Source organism: Bradysia coprophila, unplaced genomic scaffold, assembly GCF_014529535.1.
Source record: "Bradysia coprophila strain Holo2 unplaced genomic scaffold, BU_Bcop_v1 contig_297, whole genome shotgun sequence".
NCBI lineage: Eukaryota > Metazoa > Arthropoda > Insecta > Diptera > Sciaridae > Bradysia > Bradysia coprophila.
This window is the reverse complement of record NW_023503555.1, coordinates 1030015-1045320: the sequence shown is the minus strand read 5'-3', so window position 1 is coordinate 1045320 and position 15306 is coordinate 1030015. Positions and strand designations below refer to the sequence as shown.

Here is a 15306-nt window from a genome sequence, read left to right as displayed (position 1 = left end):
TTAATCGAGTGCGTAATATCGCACATGAAATCAAACTTTTCAGCTATGCCAAAAAGTCAAGCTCGGATCGAACTTTTTCTTGTTTTTGAATTTATATGCATACAGTGTGAATAGTCTCTCTTAGACACAATTCGCACATATACAGTTCGAAAAGCCTCTCTTGGAGACTATTCGAACTGCATGCAAATTGTGCCCAAAAAACATTGTCCACAAGCAAATTAAGACGGGGAACTAAGTCGTTTTAATTTTATTTCGCCGTGAAGGCTTTAATTGACTTTTGCTGCATCAAATGCAACTTGACATTTGAATTTGTTAGAGTAACTAGACGAAAAGGCTTTAGGGTCACAATCGAAATGATTTTAAGAATTGAACACAACCTCTAATGTCACAAAGTTGTTCAGCCGCAACTTCGCGGTTGATGAATTCGAATTCGAATTAAGTCCATAACGTCTGCAAATGGATTCACAATTAGCTGATATTGGAGCTGGAGTGCCATTTCATTTCATTTCATTTATTTCAGTTTAAATGCGATTATAAATACAAAAAACATCTGCGTAGCTCTAGTGTGACGAAGTCAATTCGAAGCTGGAGTGCCATATCCTCAAAACCCTTAAAAATGCTTGAAAATCATTTTTCTTTTTGGTAGGGTTTTTTGAACATATCTGCCCCTCGCGTCTTGCAACGTTGAATGTCCATGTTTTGTAATAAGAGTTGAAGCGAAAGTGATTGATCGAAAACATTCAATGATGTGTCCTTTGAATGCTATCACGAAGAACGAAAAGGAGGGATTATGGCATGATTTACAATCCTGCCAAAGTCTCAAGTTCAATGTTCTCATGGGAGCGTTCACAGGAGCATGTTACTCAGGTCAAGTCAAGTCGTGACTTGTAATGTTGAAAACTAAAATTTTGTTTTGGTTTCGCTAGCGATCTCACCTTTCCGATCTTCGATTCTTCCGACTAAAAATATTTCAATTTTAAAATTAGATTAACAAATTGACGGTCACAGTTCATCATTATGCTACAACATCTAAGTGTAACGCGCGTGTAAACTTAGGTCAACAATATTTTTGATATGAAAAACGTTTAGCACCCATTTTTTCTCTGTCAATTTTTGTTTTGTTTTTGTAAATAAAAGGGAAGATACGCGTCAAATGTCAAATTGGAGCGGAGCGTAGCGAGACGTACTTTCTTACTCTAAAGAGTCCGTGCAAGCAAATTTAGATGACACATTCGCCTCCTTTTTTTAAATCACTCAATCTACACTTCTGTGCGCAACCAACCTTTGAGAAAACTTTATCAAAATCTAGAAATTCTTAAGAAAATCTAGAAAAGTTCCAGAAAATGAAGACAATTTTCTCGACAATTTTACCTCATTTGGAAAATTGGAGATTATCCGGAAAATTTCTCTTTTCTCAAATTTTCATGATTTTTTCGCTTTGAGGAAAACTCACGAAAATTACAAAAATACGGGAAAATTCGAGAGGATCAAGAAACATATTCTTAAAGACAGACAGTGCTTTTGTAGTCCTAAAGTCGAATTTGAATGATCTGTCTTTTACTGCTTGATTAGGGGAAATGGGATCGAAACAGGATGTTGGTACAGTAAACATGGTCACGTTTTAGTGGTTAATGGCAGCGGGAGTTAATTAGCAATACTAGTTAATGTTTGCGGCGTAACTTTATTGAAAGATGGACCAAATTTCGTTTCGTTTAAATTACCGACAATGCCGACAACAATTCGAAGATAGAAATGAAGAAAACCGAGCCGCATAGGCTGTTTTCAATACTACTACTTCCCCTATTAAGCCATCACAGCATTTACATTGATGTTAACGCTAAGATTTCTTTCCCAAATGAACTCTAGAGCGTGGATCTAACAGTTTTGCATTTGCATGCTCCGCCCCAAAAACTCGATTAATGTAGGCAATGTATTAGTCTATTTGCTCTCGGAATTTTTAATTTGAATTTGCACCAAGAGGGTCGCCAATTCCAAGTCTTCGCTGTACTTGTTTTTCAGTGATATGCTTCGTAGGCCCGTTCGCAAGCAGTTTATCTGTGAAGAGAAACGTTTACGTGGGAAACATCAAATGGTTTCTTGCGACCAGAGCTTCGTCAACAAAATACTTACTGGAAAGACGGCTTGCCCAATGAAATTCCGTTCACCAAACATGTCTTCGTCTTGCACTTCAAACCGTAGCATGGCGAAATCCGGATTTTTTATGTGAAATTCACAAAGCTCGTTCCAAATTGGATTGAATCCATTTTCTGAAATGGAAGGGTGGTTCTTTCAATGAAATAAGTTAGGAGTGTGAACCGGTCAATAGAGTTGATTTGCTCCTCGTCAGCAAATCCAACCAAAAAGATTTCCCAAAAATTCCACCCGCAGAGTTCGTCTTTCGATACTTACCAACAGATCGCGTTCGATGCTTCACACCAGAATCAAATGTCGAACCAACGACTTCCACTTCCACCGATGGATTGGTCACATTACTTCGAGACTTGCACAAATGCCGGGCGCCGATTATCCGAATATTGACCGTTTTCTCTTCAACGTCCACCAACGTATTACTGTCATTCGGATCGAATCGTTCGTTTAACATAAATTTCGGCTTCAAAATGTATCCACAACCGCCGTTATCACGAAATTTCGCTTCGTTCAATTGCATCGGTTTATCGGGCGTCTGATAATTCAGGGCAATCATTTGCGAGCCGACGTTCCAAAACGGAATCGGATTGAAATTCGACGAATCCAATCGCTGTCCCTTCGGATACACCCGACTGACTTGATTTTGATGATACCGCACCGTCGACGAACCGTACTGCTGAACGAAATATTTTTCGGCTTTCGTTTCCGGGAAGCTGGACATCTCATAGAACACCCAGTCTTTGTCCTTGAACGGTACACTACGGAAGTATATTATCAAATCGGACATTTCCTTTGCCACCCGAGCGTTTCGCTCCTTTTTACGACGTTGCGTTTCCAGTAGGCTGGCGATTTGGGCGGCTTCCTTGATTGCTTTATCCCATTCGGTGGCAACTTCATGGTTCTTGAAGCCGATTTCGAAAATATTTTGCATCGTCGGCGTTTGTATGCGCAATTTGAACTGAACATCCGGTTCACTTGAATCGTAAGCAAAACTAACCACTGCGCCATGCACATCAAATGAATCTGAAATCGAGATTTCGTTAAAACGTTCCGGTATGAACGGTATAAAGACTGACACACATACCCGTATGATTAGTAGAGACTTTTCCTGAACTATCATCACTGCATCCATCACCGGACGTTTCTATTTCCACAACATAATTGGCAGGGAAATAGTGTTGTTTCTTGCCACCGTAATCTCCCGTCCACCACGAATTGTTCTCCTTTTTCTTAACGTTGGTGATGATGGCATGCTTGCAAAACGAGAGTTCGTCGGGATTTTGTGCTATGTAGTCGTACATTGCCTTTACGGTAACCCGTTCTTGTGACGCTGACGGATCCATGTAACTTGAGGCTTCATTTTGATCGTCTTCACCATTTTCTGCATCCGATGCCTATCAATTAAATGTTAAATGCTTGGAGTGCATTCGATATTTTTGGTGACATACCGTAACCTCGCTCCCATAACGCTTTGACATTGTCTTCAGCATCTCTTTGGATATCGGATACGTGAGCTTAACGTTCCGATAGAGAGGATTCCTGGTATAATAACTAATTAAACTGACTAGACTCTCGAACTGTGTTTCTCCCACAATGTACAGTCGTCCTTCCACATTGATGCGACAGTTTTTGATCTTTCGATAGGCCCTGCGAATTAATCGAGGAAAATTTTATCGAATTGTTCGATGAACGGTCATGAATAATCGTGAACTTACGTGAACGATATTGCGTAAGCATTGGCGTCTTGTTCTGACACGCGAACCAAAAATGAACCATCGCTCAAGTGCACCAAAACATTATCGGCTTGTTCGCGTGTAGTGTGCGGATGGAACCACTCTTGTGTCTCGTGCTTTTTCGGTTGCGGAACTGGTTCTTTAAGCAGAATGGCAAATTCCTGTGACGAACATAATTTGAGTTAGTGGCAGCCTATCGAAGCCTTTCAAAACAGTTACTCACCGCACTTCGCAGCATATTCTGTCTGTAGTGCATGATTAGGCTGTATAGACTGTCGAACACATGCATTTCCACCAAATAATATTTCGTGAGACCATTTTGGTGCTTCAATTTGATGCGGCAATGATTCGCCTTGTCCTTCCGCCAAAACGACAAACTGTAATCTCCGACAAACGTTGCACTCTCTCGCACCAAAAACGTGCCATCACCCAAATGCTTGTACGCTTCCAACAACTGTTCTGCCTCTTGCCGTCCACCCTCCAGCTTGCCGTGGAACCAATTCTCGCCGAAATGCAGTTCGTCATTCATTAGGCTCTCTTTCGGCCGCGGGAAGCACAGTTCAAACTCTTCGTCCCGAATTGACTCTTCCGGCTCAGAACGGTACATCAGCTTGTGTTGGGTCAACACAAACAGATACAAGTTCCACGATTTATCTACAGGATCCTGAAGATACAATTTTCCTTCTTTCATCATGCTGCGGAAATTTTCGTTTTCGTCGTTCTTAGCCAACGTTCCGTCCTCAACTTCCGGAAGCTTTTTGTGCTTTAAAATTATTTTACGGCGCAATTGATGCGGTGACGGCAACTGAATTTCATTTTTGTCCATGCGATTCGTCTAAAACAGAAGAAATGAAGTGCGTGCCGTGTAACACAACGAAAGAAGCATTACCAGCAGCATATCGCCGAAAACTTCGATCATCGCTTGCGCCATTTTACGTTGTTGCGCAAGCGAGCAATTTTGTTCTATCGACAGTATCACCGGATACTCGGACGTGACGAACGCATGCTCTTTGATGGTTTTGATGACATCACGGAATTTGATCTTGGTGGTGAACGTATGACCATGGAAAATCAACGGCATATTGTCTGGACCATCCCAACAATCCAATTCGATGCAACGGCAGCCCATTCGTAGTGCCCGCACGTATGCTTCAGTCGACGATTCACTGGAAAATTGATCGCCGGTCAGATAAGTGTTGTGTGACGACGAGATCCAGTAGTGCGACAATGGTTTTTTCATGTCCATGTACACTCTGTCATGGCGGGTGTCCCAGATGCTGTTTTGTTTCGAAAAAAGGTAATCGATGAACTGGAATGGGAAGAGGTTCAGTCAGTTGATCAACAAAGTTGGCTCTGTTGCTCTGTTGAAAAAAACCTCAGGTATTGTAAGATATGGCTCCTGAACGTCTCGTAATGGATCCTGGACAAAGTCCCGTAAAAATGTTGATACCATGCGATCATCCTTTCCTAACGGATCGTTTTGATCTTTGACTAAAAAGGTCTGGAAGCTTTGCAGTTGAACGGTCTCGTTATCTTTGCTGTATGGAAAACCTTCGAAGCAATTGTAGCACTCTTGTAAGGTCTGTGGATTAGAAAAAGAATTGTAAGGAAAACGAAAAATGATTTCCCCCATCCGGCTATTACATTCTGGGTGACCAGTAGTTTTTGGAACAAATGCGAAAAATCGTCGAATCGCAATTCGCCACGTTTCCTCACATCGATCTCATTGAAATGTTCTAACAGTTTTGCTGTGCTCATTTTACAGTTGACGCGGCCAAGAAATGCTTTCAATTCCTTTATGGTCACCCTGGAACAAAAGAACGAAATTCGATTTCATTGATCACTTCTGGGTATCAAAGAAAACTTACGTTTCCCGTGCATTTTCAATCGAATAAAATTCTTTCCGCAACCACCTCTCGATCTCTAACGGATATGGAGACGAGTTCGTATCGCTAATCATGTACCGCAATCCCTTCATCCAATTTTCACATTCCTGTTCGGATAAAGCTGCGGAAAATTTGATTTTTTTATTTACTGTGTCCGTATAAATGTCTGAGCCTCTAAAGTACATACCCACAACCGACAACGATCTCAGTTTAAATTCACTGCCGTAGAATACAATGAAACATTTTAACGGGTCAATTGCTTTGCTATCGTCACTCCATTTCTCGAACTCTTTGCTATTTTTCCCCAGTCTCACTTCCTTTATTTCACGAAGCTCCACGGCTCCGTCATAGTTCGTACGTGGATTGGCATTCGCTGACGCCCAAATTAACTGGAAACAAATTCATTATGGCATATGGCATGATGGAGGTAATTTGTGTTTGAAAATGACTAATCAGATCCGGTTCGTGTTGCGGAAAAAAGACTAAAGTAGAGTGCGCGCACAAGTCTCCAGGCAGAATGGAAAGCAAATGTCTATTTGTGTTTTGCTACTCTGTATGTAAGGATACACTACAGAAATGTGTACCAGTAGTCGACACATATCATTGATTATTTTTTTATTTTTTTGAAAGCTACTTATTGAGTATACATGTCCGAATACTAATACCTTAGTCATAAAACTAAAGAAGTGAAGTGGTATCAGATAGTGGGTCTTAGAGAAACCTATTTATTTGATTTGATTTGTTTAGAGACCTCACTAGCAGCCCTTTACGGTCAAAAACAAGTCCAGTCTGGACCACATTACTTCCGAACCACGCCTCGAAGTATCAAAAGGGATTCTTTTGAAAAACAGCCTACCGAAATCGGACTCATTTTCCAGTGGACTTTTTTATAGTGCCTAGAAAGGTATTCTACCCAAGAAGAAAGGGAATTTTATGTGCTTTTCGGGTTCGGATGCATATTCGATGAAATATGGGCACTAAAACATTTCAACTTCTATTTCATCGTAGATGCATCCAAGCCGCATAAGACTCTATTTGGCCCAAAAGCACATAAAATTACCTTTCAAATGATACCCCAGACGACCATGTACGTTTTGTGTACCTCGAGAAATTTCTGTAAGAACAGTGTAAGTCTTCGGTTGAAAACTTTAACTGCACATATTTCAGTGTGGATGAAATTTAAAACCAATAAGTCTCTATTCGGCTCAATAGTACATGTTATTACCTTTGTAATGACTACCCACACAACCCTGTACGGCTCGTGTAACTGGAGAAATTTTTGTAAGAAAAGTGCAAGTTTTCGGTTTTTGATCACCTTTCACCAGCCACACAAGTTTCGAAGAATTTTTTTGAAAGTGGTTTTGGCTTCTAGGGTTGAAGTCCTTTCTAGGTACATATATAAAAAATTCAACTAGAAAATGCGTCCGATTTCGGTAGGCTGTTTTTCAAAAAAAATCTTCAAATATTTTATGATGAAAGTCAATGTGGGTGGGCTACACATGTACACAAATTCATCGTATTTGGGTTATGTCATACGAGTCCTTCAATTGTTGCAGTGACCGAACACTACTATCCAACTTATGAAGCTTGAGTGAACCTTAGGACGTTACCAATGATATACAATCGCTGGAAAAGTTAAATGTGGAATTGTCTGACATGGGAAACGAATCCGGATAATTTAGGTGGAAGGCTAGTATGTACGTAACCACCATCCCGTCCATTCAGTCGCAGAATAATCAATAACCTAAGGACAGACGCATCGTCTGTTATTAACGACGACAAATAGTTAAATGCAGAAAGCAGACATGTCACATTAGTGAATTATAAGTAAAATGAACAAAACTTCGTTTTTCTTATAATTCACTAATGTAGCACGTCCCCTTTATGTATTTAACTTTAAGAATGCAACGAGCTCCGGCTAAAGTTGTATTATATAGCAAAATGTTAAAACTAATGAAGTAACAGATTTCGGTTTAAGTCTATCAAGTAATCAGGTAATAGACGTAACTCTGTCCTAATGACATGCTGTGTGCAAAAGAGTATTGGCTAGAGCTGTGACGGAAGAAAAACCTTGAATTCACCTTTGCGCAGGTAATTACAATTATCAAATGGTTTTACTAATAATACACCACGCATTACAACAACAAATTCACAATAAAACTGTGAAAATATATCCCCATGAAACCATCTCTACAATCATTTGTCTATATTCGGCTATAATATTGCTATACAGTACTGCGTATATCAGTTCTAACTACTACGATATTGCTCTAGACCGGAAGTAAAACATAGTGAGATATATTTTCTCGGACGATAAATGATAGTGTAAGCCTATCCGGAGAAATTTTTCTTTTCAATTTCTTTCTCTTCGTTCAACGAAAAAGAAAACAAAAATTTTCCGCCACAAAAACAGAAATTTTAAGATTGAAACCACAAACCTGTCTCGTCTCTCTCCTCAGCATCAATGTTTTCTGTTCGGGTCGACGGCGCGGATAATATTTTGTTATGATAGTTCCCCGTTCCAGCATACACACGGTTTGTTCCATTTCGCCCAGACTGGGCACGGACAATTGACTGAAGCACCCCAACATTTTCTTATTTTTTTTTTGTACGGCTTTACACTTAACGAGACTATCAATCTAAACAAAAACAAGCGACAGCAGAGAAGAGAAAAAAAAACTAATTAATTAACGACCAGCTGTAGGTACTCATGACCAGAAAAAAAAATCGTTTTTATTTGTTATCACTTGTTGAAGTTGCAATAAATTGGATATTTTGTATAATATATGGTACGGCCTGGAAATGTCATCGCGCATACTCACAAGCTGTATTATATACCATACATTTCATACATAATTTTAATCAAACAAATTCGGTAACGATGTGTTTAATTCGGAATCATCACATTACAATGTGAAAATGTGTGTGCCTCTTTTATACATTTCGCTGCAACTTTCCATGTTTTTCTATTGAAACGAACCGAATTGTTCGATTTTATTTGTACGAGTCGATAATTTAACACAAAACTCACATTATTAATTTGAAATTATCCAAACCACATTTGCGTTTTTATATTTAACAGAAATAGCCCGTAGCAATGCTATCTCTAAAACACATTTTTACAACGTAAACTTTATGTGTACTTGATTCAAGCAACAATTTCTTTTTAGATCCGCAATGATACAAACACAACACTAAGATATTTACGTATAGTTATGTGTAGCCATTGTGGTGACAGTTTGAATGTCAGAAAAAAGAGTGTTCATTATGATGCCCCTCTTTTTAGTCCATTCATTCATCTGTGATTTCGTTCATTCTTTATTTTTGAAGTAGACGATTCACCGTCAGTTGCTAGGCGAGATACCCTTCATGTTAAAGTAGGCCTTTGATTTTGGTGCAAAATGCGTGAAACGAATACGTAAACGATTGTAACAGGATTTAGGTCCCTCCTTCAAATGTATTAGCGTCCTCTGCTCCTGCCTGGTTTACTTTACTCTGCCGTGCTGCTAAGTAAAGACATCTAAATGTTGTATTAGTACTCATGAGCATAAAAGAAAAGAGTTTCTGCACGAAATTTTTTTAGGCTCGCATTGGTACTATTCTAGTTCGGGCGATCCACAAAGATCTTTATCTAGTCAGTGCGGCCACTTTCATATCCAAGCTGTTCTTGCTGTATTGCTCCATTTCTCTGATTTGCCATTGAGAAACCAGTGAAACGGAGAATAACATCAAGAACAGCATTAGATACGAAACCGTACATTTTCCTGATCCATGTAGTTACACTCGTAGCATCACCGCCTTGTCACCTCTCGATTATAACTCTATGGCTAGATCACTGTTAACAGAATCTTTTTAAAATGCTACGGCTAGTCTGTTGTCGAAAGCAATCACAAAAATGAGAGATGAGCTCTGCTTAGTGAGCAAAATGATATTGAAACGACTGAAGTAATAGATTTTTAGACACTTTGTGTATTGGACAACACTTTCAGCCAAATTTAGTAGGTAACAGATTTACTGAAGATTACATGCGTTGCGTCTGCTGTTTCTAAAAGGTTAAGAGAACAGCGACAGATCCTATCAGACTTTTTGTTGTCGCTGTGGCATAGTAACATTGTAACATAGTAGTATGTTACAGCCGAGTAAGTGATTACAAACATGTATCAAGTGTAAAAGAGGGTAGCCGGAGTCGGAACGAGTGAAATAGTTTTCACACTAGAATGTATTCCTACTCACGCACACATTCAAACAAGTGCGTTTCGCTTACTTGTTTGACCAATTATGACGTCATGTTTTATCACATTAAGGAAGGACTTCTTTTCAGGATTTTTTTTCTCGATAATTTCGGGAATTTTTAAGAATTTGAGAGGTTCAAGAATTTAAATTCTCAAAGTTTTTGAAACTCTTAAAATTATTGAAAATTTCTGGAATTCTTTAAATGTGTATCAGTATCTGCGTGACCTCCCCAAAGTTTACAGCCTTGAGTCAGAACCTTCCCTCAAGTGTTTCCTACCGAAGCTAGGCATCATACGCAGCAAACAGAACTTACTGGTCGATGATGAGATAAAAAAAATTGTGACTAGTCGCTTCGCCGAAAGTACGTCTTATACCAACAGTGTGCAATGATGGTAAGGCACATTAGACTTTATCACCCAGTTAGCATGTCAAAGAATTGTCATATTCTGATTATGTAAAAGTTAAGTTGTTGTTTGAGCGAACACACCGAACTGCAGTGAAATTTATATCAAAGAATTAGAGAGATTTACTCAAATATATCACAATGGCATCCTTGACCGTAATGTTCCGATCGCCCAGATTTACTACGCTGCTTCAACAAACGTCAAATTTACGGTAAATTCAAGCACTTAAAGGCAATTTCTTCTGGATGATGTAATTTCTAACCTTACATCGAAAATTGATAAATTTCATGTTTTTTCATGCGTTGCCTTTTTTGTGAGCTCTTGGTGTTCTGAACGAGGCCCAGAATCGTTATCTGTGTTGATGTGTTGAGTAGAATAATTTTCCGATTTTTTGATTGAAAATTGTTTCTCTAACACAGTGACAGTGACCGAGAAGCTTCGGTTTCCTTCATGGTTATCTGTTCGCTTTAACATTTTTATTTTGAATCAAACTACCGCAGGAATCATGTTACTCACAATGTCCCACTGTCCGACTTAGGGAATATCATGCATCTCGACCAATTTAGAACGTTCTTTTCCGCAGATTGTCAGCACCATTGTCCAGTCGAAATTTTTCGTCAGAACGAAAGGAAAACGTTATCGACCCGGAACAAAAAGACAGCGAAAGTAAACCGACAGCGGAAGTCGAAGGGCTAACACTCGAAGTAACAAAATTAAAGGAAAAGAATGATGAACTGCTGGTAAGAAAATCTCGCCGAATTGCACCATTCCATTGACCGATTACTAATCCATTCCCACCACTAAAACCATCCAGGACAAGTATAAGCGATCGCTGGCCGATAGTGAAAATTTACGGAAACGTTTGACCAAACAGATCGACGACGCTAAAGTTTTCGGTATACAGAGCTTCTGCAAGGACTTATTGGAAGTGGCAGACATATTGGGACATGCGACCAACGCGGTGCCGAAAGATGAAGTAAACAACTCGAATCCGCACTTAAAGAATCTGTACGAAGGCTTGACGATGACGCAACAGTCATTGATGCAAGTTTTTAAACGGCACGGATTAGAGGTGGTCAATCCAATCAATGAGAAATTCAATCCCAATTTGCATGAAGCGCTGTTCCAGAAGGTTTGTTCGATTTGAATTTGCATTTCAGAATTTGTTGCTCATTCGGGAATATTTTGCAGCAATGTGAAAATGTCGACCCAGACGTTGTAGTTGAGGTGACAAAAGTCGGTTATAAGTTACGCGAGAGATGTATACGGCCGGCACTGGTGGGCGTTTCGAAAAAATGAAATTGTTCTGTGGTGGATGTATGCAAGGAAATAGAAATCAGTTCATCGTATCTCGTCGAGTTTGAGTTTTTATTTGACGGAGAAATCAGCCAACTGATACCGAAGTGTCACACACTGATCATTCACTTGATTGCTGATTAAGACTTCCTGCATCCGAGACACACGAGCGAAATAGTGGAGAAAAATGAAACAAGTCGAAGACGATCTTCCTCTCGCATTTCTTTTTATTTCCATATCAATTTCACCGACAACCGTTCATCTTACACATTCATTCTCTTTCACTTGAAACGCTTCGCTTGGACTTACCATACCGACGATCATCTTTCCTGCGTTTGCTGTCCTTAATTCTATCGCTGCTGTCACTGTCACTGTTCCTCTTACGGCGTCGCGGAGAGTCTCTGTCACGTCGTCGATCGTCTCGACCATAGTCTCGATCACGTGAGTCTCGTCGCTGTGCGTATTTATCTTTAGCCACCTGCGACTCCTTCCGTTCTCGCGAATCCCGTCGTGACGAGTGTTTCTCTTTAGACGCCTTTGATTCATCTCTTCTTCTAACCTTATCATCTCTGCCAGATGTTCGTTCTTCGGACGAATGTTTTCTTCGTCGTGAATTTGTATCCGACTTCTTCGACACTTTGGCTGCCGAACGACCCGACGACTTTTTCTTTTTCTTGGATTTCTTCACCGAAACACTGCTGTCCGACGAATCGCTTGAGCTTGACGAATCCGACGATGAGTCGGATGAACTGGAACTCGAACTACTACTACTGCTGCTGCTACTCGAATCTGAGCTGCTGCTGCTACCTTCTTTAGTTTGTAGTACTTCCGTAACGGTTGGTGTCATCAGTTTTGGTGCCTTTTTCAGATGTTCTCTCAACTCATCGGTCAGGCCGCCCAATCCAATGGACGTGAAAAAATTGATAGCGAACCGCGTATTCCTCGGATTGTCTCTGGGAAATAATCCGCTGAACGATTCCTGGATCGTAACGTCTTTCAATCTCGCATTTAGTTTGCCCAGTCCCATGTACTCAGCCAATTCTTGGAACAGAATTTTGATGAAAATTCGACTGGAACTGGTCGTATCGTCTTCATTCAATCGGATACATTCCATAACATCCCATCCGATAGCATCGGTGAACAGTAAATGGGCGAAAAATTTGCTGACATTCCGCAGTCGGTTCGTGTCCAGGCGATGTGTTGTTGCGTAAGTGTCCTTGAATATCTCCTCAAACGGTGGAATGTAGATCTTGTTGATGTTGCAGAAGCGTTGAGCCAACAAGCCGTAAAATTTCTCGTACGTTCGCTGCTCGGCACAACAATCGAGAAACATGTGACACAGTTCCATCTCCTGACCGGGTTTCAGTTCCATTTTCATCAGCTTGTGCGCACATTCTTCGTAGTCCAAACTGGAGTGAATGGTCAGGTAGATGGTACGCCGTAGCGCCACTAAATTCGTTTCCGTTTGGTCGATGATCAAATTTTTCTTTTCCTCTTCGGCACCTTCAGCTTCCTCTTCGTCCGAACCACTGCCGTCACTTCCGCTGCCAGACTCATCGTCTTCAGAACCACTGGCATCGCTGCCCAGCAATTCTTTGCTGAGTCCTTTGTACTTGTTTTCGTTGGTCTCGTACTCGGCATCGAATTTGAATACATCTGGAACAGAAAAATGGTTAACTTCATCCGACACAACCGTGAATTGGCAGTGAATCACTTACTCAAAACATCCTGTGCATCGGTGGCCTCGTCCAGCATAATTAAATGTGTAAATTGATCGTCTTCTTCGACCAATTCCAGCGATTCCATCACTGCTATGTGATCCTTGAAACCATCTTTACGCACTTGAAACACCACTTCGATCATGTACTGGACGCGCTTGTCCAATTTGCCTTCGTGCAGAATATTTTTCAACATTTCGAAAATTGCATTGACCCCCTTCGACGACACCTCCTGCAATTTATAACCGCATTCCTTCAAAAATGCTATCGCCACTTCCACAGAATCGTCGGTCGGCGTTTCCACGAGCAGTGTTAAAATTTCCAGCGCCAGAATTTCGTGGGCCACTCGCTGATTCACCAAATGGGCAATGAAGCGAGACGCCGATAAGCAGACCATTTTATCGTTTCGCCGGAATCCTCGCTTGAACTGAATCACCAACCGTTTCAGCAAAAGTTCGCCAATGTTTGGAAATTTGGAATTGATCACAGCAACGAGAGCTGCATACACATGTGTGAATGTGGGTGATGCAGCTTGTGCTTGGATAATGGAACGGCAAATCAGACCCCGACCTCGTACGATGTTCTCTTTCAACAATTCGCGCGTTATAATCCCAATGTTGTCCACATTCACTTTGTTGATGTAGCCGTGGATGGATTTTTTCAGCGCTTCCCAAGCGATTCGCTGATACGCAGCGGACGATTTGTCAGTGATTTCAGCTTGCAATAGACGCAATTTTGCGGGCGGTATATAGGCGCCACCGGTTTTGGAGGTAAGAATATCGACGGTGCGCTGCTGGCGACGTGGTATAACTTCGGGATCAGCTTCATCTTTGCTTTTGCTTTCTTTCGGTGTAGTCATAACTGTTTTGTTTCCAATTAAATGTCCAAACGTTTTTACTTGTTCTCGGTGAAAGACAGGAGGATAACTGAACATCTGTCAAACTGCTGTCAACGAGAAAAATAATGGTGAGTACGTTTGATGCGCCCGAAGTGGGGTTTAAACGGTTTATAGGGTTTAAAGCATGTAGTTGCAAGGATAGCAAATTCAAGGTTACTAGCAAGGTAAGCAACAAATTTTACTGAAATCTTGGCGTTCACTGCTCCCAAGGCTTTGTGGAGGTCACGCAGACCGCCATTTTATTAGATACGCGGGAACACACCACTTCTGATGACTTTACATATACAAAAAATTCACCACATCATCAAGACGACGAGAATCATCAGAGTAGGTGAATTTTTGTATGAAATCGGCCATTTTATCATCAACTGTGGTGTGTAACCCGCGTATCTGTATCTATCTGCGTGACCTCCCCAAAGTATACAGCCTTGACTGCTCCAGAGCGTTATGTAATCTATAATGAACAACCATCTGCTTTTACTCTTACCGTCACGTCGGATCTATTTTGTGTAGATTGGTTATAGTTGGTATGTAAAATATACATAACGTCACGACTAGAATATCACCAGTTGAACTGTAAAGCTGACTTCTTGGTTTATCCAAGCATTTCCGAACAGATTGATGCAAAATTTACTTCATTAGCCAAGCATTCGATATACTATGGACGATACGAACCTGGGCTCATTTGTTCAACTGAATTGACTGATAATTAGAACGAAAATACCGAAGACCAGTTAATTATAACTTGCCTTGCGGTATAGCACATTCAAAATAATTGCGGCTTGTCAACTTTCGGCATCCTGGACTTTACTTAAATAGTCGTGGAATGCCTCCAAATAAATTTCTAAAAATCTAGAATTCAGTTTTGGATTCTTAGAAATTTATTTGGAGGCATTCCTCGACTATTTAAGTAAAGTCCAGGGTGCCGAGAGTTGACAAGCCGCAATTAATTTCAATGTGATAGAGTGTTGAGTGAGATAGATTTTTGTA

General features: G+C 40.5%; 3 protein-coding genes across 3 annotated transcripts; 1 reads left to right on the top strand and 2 right to left on the bottom strand.

Moving 5' to 3' along the window:
* Positions 1-1116: 1116 nt before the first annotated feature.
* On the bottom strand, positions 1117-9001 carry LOC119078713 (1-phosphatidylinositol 4,5-bisphosphate phosphodiesterase gamma-1). Its single transcript, XM_037186386.1, has 14 exons — positions 8799-9001; positions 8206-8406; positions 5955-6156; positions 5750-5888; positions 5526-5688; positions 5257-5463; positions 4771-5190; positions 4105-4716; positions 3864-4042; positions 3597-3795; positions 3233-3542; positions 2410-3171; positions 2131-2267; positions 1117-2055 (listed from the first exon to the last, which is right to left on the bottom strand). The coding sequence occupies exons 2-14, from the start codon at positions 8356-8358 to the stop codon at positions 1939-1941; spliced, it is 3600 nt and encodes a 1199-aa protein (XP_037042281.1). The 5' UTR covers positions 8359-8406; positions 8799-9001; the 3' UTR covers positions 1117-1938.
* Positions 9002-10436: 1435 nt separating this feature from the next.
* LOC119078718 (grpE protein homolog, mitochondrial) lies at positions 10437-11753 on the top strand. The gene is made up of 4 exons (XM_037186391.1): positions 10437-10615; positions 10988-11144; positions 11219-11536; positions 11596-11753. Exons 1-4 carry the CDS (start codon positions 10545-10547, stop codon positions 11701-11703), a joined length of 654 nt encoding a protein of 217 aa, XP_037042286.1. The 5' UTR covers positions 10437-10544; the 3' UTR covers positions 11704-11753.
* A 149-nt stretch (positions 11754-11902) lies between these two features.
* LOC119078715 (pre-mRNA-splicing factor CWC22 homolog) lies at positions 11903-14363 on the bottom strand. The gene is made up of 2 exons (XM_037186387.1): positions 13419-14363; positions 11903-13356 (listed from the first exon to the last, which is right to left on the bottom strand). The coding sequence occupies exons 1-2, from the start codon at positions 14350-14352 to the stop codon at positions 11972-11974; spliced, it is 2319 nt and encodes a 772-aa protein (XP_037042282.1). The 5' UTR covers positions 14353-14363; the 3' UTR covers positions 11903-11971.
* Positions 14364-15306: the final 943 nt, after the last annotated feature.

Coding starts and splice junctions, on each gene's coding strand:
- LOC119078713 (XM_037186386.1), bottom strand. CDS start 8,358: ATGTTGGGGTGCTTCAGTCAATTGTCCGTGCCCAGTCTGGGCGAAATG. Junction 3,543..3,596: donor GTTATGGGAGCGAGGTTACG/GTATGTCACCAA, acceptor TTTAATTGATAG/GCATCGGATGCAGAAAATGG. Junction 3,172..3,232: donor AGTCTCTACTAATCATACGG/GTATGTGTGTCA, acceptor TCTCGATTTCAG/ATTCATTTGATGTGCATGGC.
- LOC119078718 (XM_037186391.1), top strand. CDS start 10,545: ATGGCATCCTTGACCGTAATGTTCCGATCGCCCAGATTTACTACGCTG. Junction 10,616..10,987: donor CAACAAACGTCAAATTTACG/GTAAATTCAAGC, acceptor TCTTTTCCGCAG/ATTGTCAGCACCATTGTCCA. Junction 11,145..11,218: donor AAAAGAATGATGAACTGCTG/GTAAGAAAATCT, acceptor AAAACCATCCAG/GACAAGTATAAGCGATCGCT.
- LOC119078715 (XM_037186387.1), bottom strand. CDS start 14,352: ATGTTCAGTTATCCTCCTGTCTTTCACCGAGAACAAGTAAAAACGTTT. Junction 13,357..13,418: donor CGATGCACAGGATGTTTTGA/GTAAGTGATTCA, acceptor TTTCTGTTCCAG/ATGTATTCAAATTCGATGCC.